At 41.1% G+C, this 8,600-nt stretch overlaps 1 protein-coding gene across 1 annotated transcript; it reads left to right on the top strand.

Moving 5' to 3' along the window:
* The first annotated feature begins 5,371 nt into the window (after positions 1-5,371).
* Positions 5,372-7,027, top strand: DUSP13A (dual specificity phosphatase 13A). The gene is made up of 3 exons (XM_058029677.1): positions 5,372-5,532; positions 5,817-6,034; positions 6,783-7,027. The coding sequence occupies exons 1-3, from the start codon at positions 5,372-5,374 to the stop codon at positions 7,025-7,027; spliced, it is 624 nt and encodes a 207-aa protein (XP_057885660.1).
* The last annotated feature ends 1,573 nt before the right edge of the window (positions 7,028-8,600 follow it).

Raw genomic sequence — 8,600 nt, forward strand, 5'->3', positions numbered from 1 at the left:
TGGACCTTGTCTTCCTGTTTATAATGGATCAATTAATAAAGCTGGTTGAAAATTGAAGTAATTTTGCTTACTCCAGTAATTTTTCTTACTTACACATATTTATATTCAAAAACCCCTAGCATGTATCTGACAAGGAAAACAAAATTACAGGAGGGCAAGGCAAGTAAATTAAATGAGATTTTGTGCTTCTCTATTTATGTGCATTCTCTACTGTTTTTTACATGAATTCCTCTCCACCAACTGCCAGTCAATCACAACTTTTTGCACACTTCCAAGTGCCAAGTTGGTACAGTCTACAATACATGGCTGCATTTGCTTCTATCTGAACAACTGGTTTAAACCAAAAATGTAAAAATAAGCACAAACTAAAATTAAAAATTGCTGCAAAAACAACCGTAGCAGGCTACGGAGCGTTCTTATCATAGAATAGGTCACTGTGACAGCCTTAAGCACGTGCCCTGAAGCTAGCTCACCATTTGAGATCTCATTCTTTTCAGGAGAGGTACCAGGAAACTGCTGCTTTGTTCACAGTGCTATGGCTTTGTTGTTTTATTTTACATATAAACAGGCACTAGGGTCTACCAGCTCACCAGATTCCAGGAAGGAAACAAAAACGGAAGCAGAAGTTTCCTAACCCTGCTTCCCTGTGCTGTGGCAAAACCAGCAATCCACCTAAATGTTACATTCCAAATTCTGTCTCCAGACTTTAAAAGTCTGGGTTGGAAAATGAGCTGGATTTAGACATGCATGTTACTCCAGGACTATCTGAAGTTTACAGGTCCTAAGGTGTGTTATTCCAGCAACAGATTTCCATGCAGGGACCCCCTGGCCAAGAGCTGCATCCAGAGCAAAGGTGAAGCAGACAGACAGACAGACAGACATATAGAGAGGAGAGCAGTCCAGGCCTGGCTGTGGAGGCTGCTGGGCTGGTTTGCAGAAGCGATTTGCCCAGTGACAGGACAAGGAGCAATGGCCATAAGCAAAGGCACAAGAAGTTCCACCTCAGTGTGAGGAAGAGCTTCTTTATGCGGAGGTTGGAAGAGCACTGGAACAGGCAGCCCAGCGAGAGCATGGAGTCTCCTCTGGACACATTCCAAACACACCGGAATGGTTCCAGTGTCACCTGCTCTAGGTGACCCTGCCTTGGCAGAGAGGTTGGACTGGATGATCTCCACGGATCCCTTCCAACTCTAATTAATCTCTGATTCTGTGAGCCTCAGCACTGGAAAAAGGCTTGATGGTCAGTTTCTATCTCAAGTTATCACTGCTATTGGCATTTTTCTGCTCTAATTTCATCATCTTGGAAATATTTTGAAAATTACTAAATAAGATCGCAAAGAAAAGTAAAGAACATAATTTAAAACTTGTAACACTTAGATATGTAGTAGCTGCTTAGTTGTTGCACTTCAAAACTGAAAACTACTTCTCCTTGCTAACATTTGATGCTCTTTAAAAGGGTGAATTATCTAAATAGTTGGTGCTTTATTTAACAGAAATTTCCAATAAACCTCATTCTGTCATTTTGACTTATGCCACTTCATGCCATGTGACATGAAGGCATTGATGTAAGTTTGACAGGCAGTGCCAGTGCTGACAAGTCAGTTTGAGAATTTATGACAAATTATATGCTACAGATATTTTTAAAACAACTGTGGATTGCCAAGGAAAAAAAGAATGTTAAATGTGTAATAACACTGATGTATCTTTAGATTGAAAACAATTTATTCAATTCAAATGGTTATATTGATTTAATGTTCAGGCTGACAATGCAATAAAAGAAAGGAAATTTATATTGAAAATTCCCAACTAGCTTAGGTTACAATATATTATAGAGAAAAGGAAAATTAGATGTGTTAATGTAATGGGCTTTTTTTCTTTTTTAAAACATTGTCATTAAGTAATATTGTTAGCATATAATAATTTGAAATAATCTACCTCAAACGTTAAGGATCTACACAGAAAAAAAAAGGGCGTCTGCTGAACAGAGAATTAATTGCTTATGAAAATTCTTATTCAGCAAAGAATATAACATGGCAAGGGGGTATCTTTCACTAGAAGTGCTAGTTGATTTAAATAATGTTTTTTCCTTTTTCTGGGGTGGGGTTATTGGTAATCTCATTTTTCTACAGATCAAGTCCTGCCTTATAATTTCTTCACAATCTCTGTACTTCAGTTGAAGCATACTTAGGTCAGTCGTGTGAACTTTCACACATCTGTTTTATCTTCAAATGTCTTAATTCTGTAATGGAAAAATAAGAGATTGAATGCCTAAGGACTAACCAAAGTAGGGAACCATAATCATTTTTCTAAGACAGAAAACATGCTTTTTAGAAGAGAATAAAAAGGAAAAAAGAAAAATAATAAACTCCATGTCCTCAGCAGACAAAATTGTTCCATGTGTGAAAAGCTTTGTTGTGGATCACCAGAAAATGTGTCGCACTTACTCACTTAGTGTAGCTCAAAATGTACCAGAGTTCAAATACTTCTATTCTTCTTCAGTAGTTAACCATCCTAAAAATCAATCCTGAAAACAGGCTAATGAGTGAAATGAGAAAAACCCTTTTGCAGCTGCAGATACTGAATCTATAAAATCCTATCTAACTGAACTGTCATGCTGTAACATTTTCACTATAAAAACTGCCTTCTTTTAGGGTATGTGAAAGGTGTCTGGTTTTGCCTCTTTTTTTCAGTAGAGAGATGTCATGGCATCAGTTAGAACTGGTATGAGTATTTCCAAGGGAAGAAATAGAAGAGCCACCATGAATTTCCGTTTCCAACTGCTGCACAATTTCCTGGCAATGCCATGTGCTACTAGAGCACCCCATGGCAATTTACACTGCTGCCACCTAATACATTATTAGCCAGGGACTGTTTGATTTAGATTATTGTACCAAGTGCTACCTTCTAAGCAATCACAAAGGCACAGTCTGGTTACAATGATGTCTGTTGCATGTTCCAAGATTAGGCATGCATTAATTTCAGCTAAAATAGCAGCTGTTTAATGTTCATATATAATTGCACACAAATGTTTGGTTTAGAGTTGCCCAGCATTCAAACAGCCAGATGAACCACCAAATGACTGGAATCTCAAAAAGTATTTCCTTCACAGAGTGCTAAATTTGCCTCCATTCAGTGTGGCCATATATCAGTCTGTTGCTTTCTACATCCTTTCTTAGCAGATGTTGAAAGGGCCATAAAAGAAGCACAGATGTAGAGGCAAATCCATCTGAAAGCCAGGTCTCTGCCTCCTGTCTGTTTCAAAGGCAACTCCTGGCTAAAAAAGTTCAGTGGCTTTACCAAAGCCACATTTGCAGACTGTTAAATGTTTAGAAGATGTTAGACATAGAATGGCAAAGTTTTGAAATAGATGGATGTTATGCATACAAATGTTCGAGGCACAAAAGACTTGGGGATTACTTTTCTGGAGTTTCTGCTTTTCTGTCACCTTTCATAGCACAGATGAACTTTGAGTTCTTAGTCATTGCAACTGGTGAATTCTTAGTCATTGCAGTTGGTGGAGAGGCCAATAAAAGTTTTACAGCTGAAAAGGGCTAGACCTAGCCATGAGTTTCATCTTTTTCACAGAACTCGATTAGCAACAAATGGGCTGGGGTTACATTTATAAAAAACTGATAGTAAAGCCTCACCTTGAGTCTCCACCCAGAAACCTGAGAAAAGTAAACTAAATTGAACAGCTTAACCTGCTCAGTCAGTTAATTTTCCTGATTCATGGGCACTCATCAATCAGATTAAAGCACAGTATTTTACTGAAACATCTACAAACCCAAGAACATAACAGAAAAACAAGGGCATATTAAGGGCATATACATAGTGCTTGAAATAGAACTTTACCCATTTTTCCAGTCCTCTCCTCTGCTGGGTCTGCCAGCTGGTTGCCTGACCCACAGCAGAGCCTGGCTGCCTGTCCCACTATGCTCTCTAAATAAGCACTGCAGCACTGGTACTTGTAGTTTCCCTCATTATTTTAGGTCAGAACATATATGGCAGTGGGGAGTAAGAAGTCTCTTTGTATACCAGAAGCTTTTAAACAGTTTCTTCCCTAAATACCACAGAGTATAAGTAATTTCTGCTTCATGAAATATTTTATACAAAGTCTCTTTTCCCTTGCTGCATGTGATTTTTTCCTCTGATGCTGTAAACTATTGCATTGTATTATGATGATCTCTCATCTCTTAATTAGTCCAGATTTTAATACATAAATCCATTCCATACATACATTCAATTCCAGCTTGAAATGTCCATGATATATCTCTTGATAAAATAAAGCAAATCCATCATAGTATGTCAATGCATATGGAATGAAGGTGGCTCAGACCTGACCACGAATTCCTTCTATTCATGACCTTTTTTTCTACAGGGGAAACTCTTAGCAATAAGCTTCTCCTCTTGGGTCACCTTCTCTCCTGGACTGCCAGGCTTACAGAGGAAAAGCATCACCATTTTTTTTGTTCTACCTTGTAGCTCCACTAACAATTTTGCAGCCCCTGCTAGGAGTCATCCTGCAGAAGCATAGGCGCTGCTGTACTTGAAAAGACCCACTAATACTACAATTTCATATATACTGGGTCTGCAATTTATGGCTCACCAGACTTTCCTATATAAACTAACTCAGTGGCTTACAAGTTTCACCTGATAACCATTACACTCCTGGCTTTTGTTCTCTTTTCAACAGAAGAGGGAGGTATCATGCAATGTGTGGCAGGTGTACTGTATTAACCCAGTGAAGGACTGCAATAGAAAATATTAAAATTAAGTACAGTTATGTCAGATAATTTCACTTTGTGAAAAAACAGTAGCTTCAAGAAATAAATTTCCCTTGATTATCAGTGGCATCATCATCATCCACTTGGTATTTAACCTCCTGGTGAAATACCTGCTGGTGTATTTCTGACCCTTTCACCTCGGACTAAATGACGGACAATTGTTACTGGGACGGGTTGCTATTTTTCCTGTATCAGGTTTTAATTGCTAGTGATGAGTGCCCAGATCTCGGTGGCTGTGTGGAGACACGGCTGGGGACAGTCACACAGGGTTAGTGCGTGTCCTGGGGGCAGGGGCTGTGCCACACGGGCAAGGCTGCTGCGTGGCAGAACAGTGCGGCTCTGGAGACGAGCCCAGAGAGGCAGGCTGGACCCAGCAATGCCCAGTTTGGTACCCGCATGTGTTTGCAGCGGCTGGGGCAGGGCAGAGGCGAGCGGCCAGCCCTGGGACAGGCATGCCTGGCTGCCTGCACCTGCCGCAGCCCGTCTCGCAGCCCCCCGGCACCGAGCGGGGCTGGCAGCGCCCCTGTGCCGCCCCGTGCCCTTGCTCCGGCCGGCGGGAGGGAGCGGCGTCTCGCCCGGATCTCAGCATGGCTGGCGCAGGGGCGCCGGACAGCCCGGACCCTCAAGGCGCTGGGACATGCCCGGAGGATGTCCCCTCCCTCAAGGAAATAGAGCAGCTCCTGAACACTGGGCGGCCCTCTTGCAATCACGTTGATGAAGTATGGCCTAATCTCTTCTTAGGGGACCTGTAAGTACAGCTTTATGGACACACCTCTGCCATACCTTCTGTTAGCGTGCCTCATGGGTGCGGCTTTAGACAGCTCATAGTTTTGTTAATTGCTGTCGTTTACGCTGCAGACAGCACGATTTCCGAGATAAAATTATGACTGAGCTGGTATTCCCTTCTCCATTAGCCCTTAGAATCGATGCATAGGCTGGTCCTCCAGCAGTGGTTTGGGAGATGCAATCTCAGGGCTTCTGCTCTGTGAATATCACTGCACCCATCTTGATTTGTCTTTGTCTTTTCCTTAGAGTAACAGCAAACAATAGATTTGTTTTGTGGAAGATGGGTGTGACCCATGTTTTAAATGCTGCCCATGGCACATCATACAGCCACGGAGGCCAGGACTTTTATGGAGCAACCATTGATTATTATGGTGTACCAGCCCATGACCTGCCAAGCTTTGATATCAGCCAGTTCTTTTTCTCTGCTGCACAATTTATCCACAATGCCTTGAACACACCAGGAGGTATGGAATGATTGTTGGTCACATTTTGATGCATGTCAGCAGCCTCATGTAACAGGTCAGCTCCACAAAGCTCAGTGGTGGACAAGTCACTGCATGGTGTCCTACCAGGTGCTGGTCACCTGTACGGTGGGTGGCAGGAGAAGGCAGTGCTGTGTATGTGAGTATAGCTCTGAGTAGATCCCAAAGAGCTGATGTGACAAAACAGATGAACTGTGCAGGAGAGAGCCTGGGGGGGAGAGAGAGAATAATTTGGAAGGTAAAGCTCATTCGAAAGTGGAGAAGCAAAAACATGCATTGGAAATGGACACCCTCTTTTGAGACTGTCTTATTGCAAGAACAAATGAATAAAAAGACTAATGTCCTGATTTCTGCAATCACCTGCATAAAGAGGTTCCTAGGTTGCAGATGAGTCTCTTGTGTGAACAGAGCCTGCAAGGCTGGGCCTCCAAGAAGCAGATTTTAGTATTCTTCCTTGCATAAGCCAGCCTGCTGAAACTAATGGGTCTTCTTTTCCTCATGGTCCAAACAGAACAGCTTCATTACTCTGAGAGGGTTTTCTTTGATTTACCGGTATTTCTGAAATCAGTTTGGGGTCTCATGGCATTTCTCATACAAGTGACTGTAACAATGGCAAATTAGACTTAACTAATTAGCAGTTCACATGATTTATCAGAAGAGAAAAACATTTAAATTAAACTTCATCCACTGTATTGCTTCTCTTGATGGTTGCATTCTTTTTTTTTACTAGCCAAAATATTGGTACACTGTGCAGTTGGAGTAAGCAGATCAGCTTCTCTAGTCCTAGCATATCTCATGATAAATCACCACCTCCCGTTAGTTGAAGCCATCAAGACAGTGAAGGAGCATCGATGGATTTCACCCAACCGTGGTTTTCTGAAGCACCTGCAAAACCTGGATGCTCAGCTACGGCAGAGGAAGGACTGGAACAAAGGAAGGACTGCTGAACAGGCAACCCCATCTACATTCACTTGACTGAGTTTCACCCTTCAGAACAGATGTGCACATTACAAAAATGAAGACAATTATGCATAGACATAATTGGCCAAGAGAACAATAAATGGATTAATTCTGATAGCTCAGTTCCTCCAAAACCAGCACAGCCAGCAGCAGCACCATTACCACTGCACAGGGTGGAACTGCTGTGCCTTGAGTGGTGCTACTGGATGAATCTGCTGGAGTGGTTAAGACAGACCAAATTTGTCCCTGGTTTCTGCTCGTGCCAGAGGCAAGTTCAATATTTGCATCTAGCTGTAAAGGATGTTTGAGTCCCCTTTATTTGGGAGTGTAACATAATAATCTTTCTCAGTTTGGTTACAATTCTCAAATGCATGTTCTCCTGAGAAAAAAATAGTGTTTCAGTTTCAGGCCTGATGATGTCACAAGGACAGTGTATTAAGAGCCCAGGCACTCCTACAGAAACGTTCCTCTATTTCTGGTCTGCTAAATATTATGGTGTGTCAGCCACAAGACTCACAGCATCAGAATAAATATTTGTGATACTTCTGCAGCCTAGGTCAGCAAACCCCATGAGTCTTTTCTTGTTAAATACGTTTTCAAAAAGATAATGTATATCATGTAGTATATTGAGGATGTTAAAAAGACTATGTCATGTCTTCAAAGCATTTTGTAAGTCAGACTCCTCAGTTGTCTTGCACTCCAAATTATCCCAAATCAGTTCTGTGTCAGTGGCTTTGGATCACCTGTGGTTTAATATCAGGTAGACATTTAGCTTGCATCAGTGGCTTGGCCTAATTGATACAAATTAGTTTTAAGATGTTTTGAGGATGTCAGTTTTCCTGTCACCAGTTAATCAGTACTTAAACCAATGTGATTTTTAATACAGCAACAGCATTTGAAATTCATGCTACCACTCTGCCTTAAAATTAGCTTGTTACCTTGTGGTGAACCATGAAGTGATGATCAAATTTGGTTTTGCCCTTTGCTGCTGGTTGGATTTATTGATTAGTTGACCTTAAAAGATTTCCTGACAGATTAAGTAAATACATTCCTGCTTGCTTGTTTGCATTTGAAGCATCAGTTCTGATAATTTTATTCTCTGCTGTAAGAGACTTGCAAGGTTATTAGAAGACTAATATAATGGTGACTTGGGAGCTGAACCTCTTCCTTTTCCTTATTCATTCTTTCAGAGGTTATAACATGAATGCTGATTCTGCCTAGCATTTAGGGGAATGTAGAAATCCCTCCCTATTTCACTGTACACAAGTGCTTTGCAAAATAAGCACATTTAAGATCCTTTCAGACATCAGTTTGACTGTTGAGATTTTCCTAAATGTTGCAAAAGAGCTCCACTGATCAGTGAAAGATCAAATAGCAAATCACATTTTAAAACCTAACAGTGCTAGGACAATCTTTATATCTCACAAAGCAGCAGAGCAGTGGAGGAGGAGCTTTGTTTGCTTTGAAGTTCGCCATAAAAATTAATAGGTATTTATATGAGTTAATATTTCATTATAATTTATACTTCATTCACATTACAGTAGGTTTTAGTCTGGAAACCTTTTGAAGACACAGCATTGAAAAATCT

This window comes from Melospiza georgiana, chromosome 8 (assembly GCF_028018845.1).
Source record: "Melospiza georgiana isolate bMelGeo1 chromosome 8, bMelGeo1.pri, whole genome shotgun sequence".
Lineage (NCBI taxonomy): Eukaryota > Metazoa > Chordata > Aves > Passeriformes > Passerellidae > Melospiza > Melospiza georgiana.

What these genes read in the sequence shown, in the direction of transcription:
- DUSP13A (XM_058029677.1), top strand. Translation starts at nt 5,372, where the DNA reads ATGGCTGGCGCAGGGGCGCCGGACAGCCCGGACCCTCAAGGCGCTGGG. An exon ending in AATCTCTTCTTAGGGGACCT is followed by an intron (nt 5,533 to 5,816) that starts GTAAGTACAGCT and finishes TCTTTTCCTTAG; the next exon opens with AGTAACAGCAAACAATAGAT. An exon ending in TGCCTTGAACACACCAGGAG is followed by an intron (nt 6,035 to 6,782) that starts GTATGGAATGAT and finishes TTTTTTTACTAG; the next exon opens with CCAAAATATTGGTACACTGT.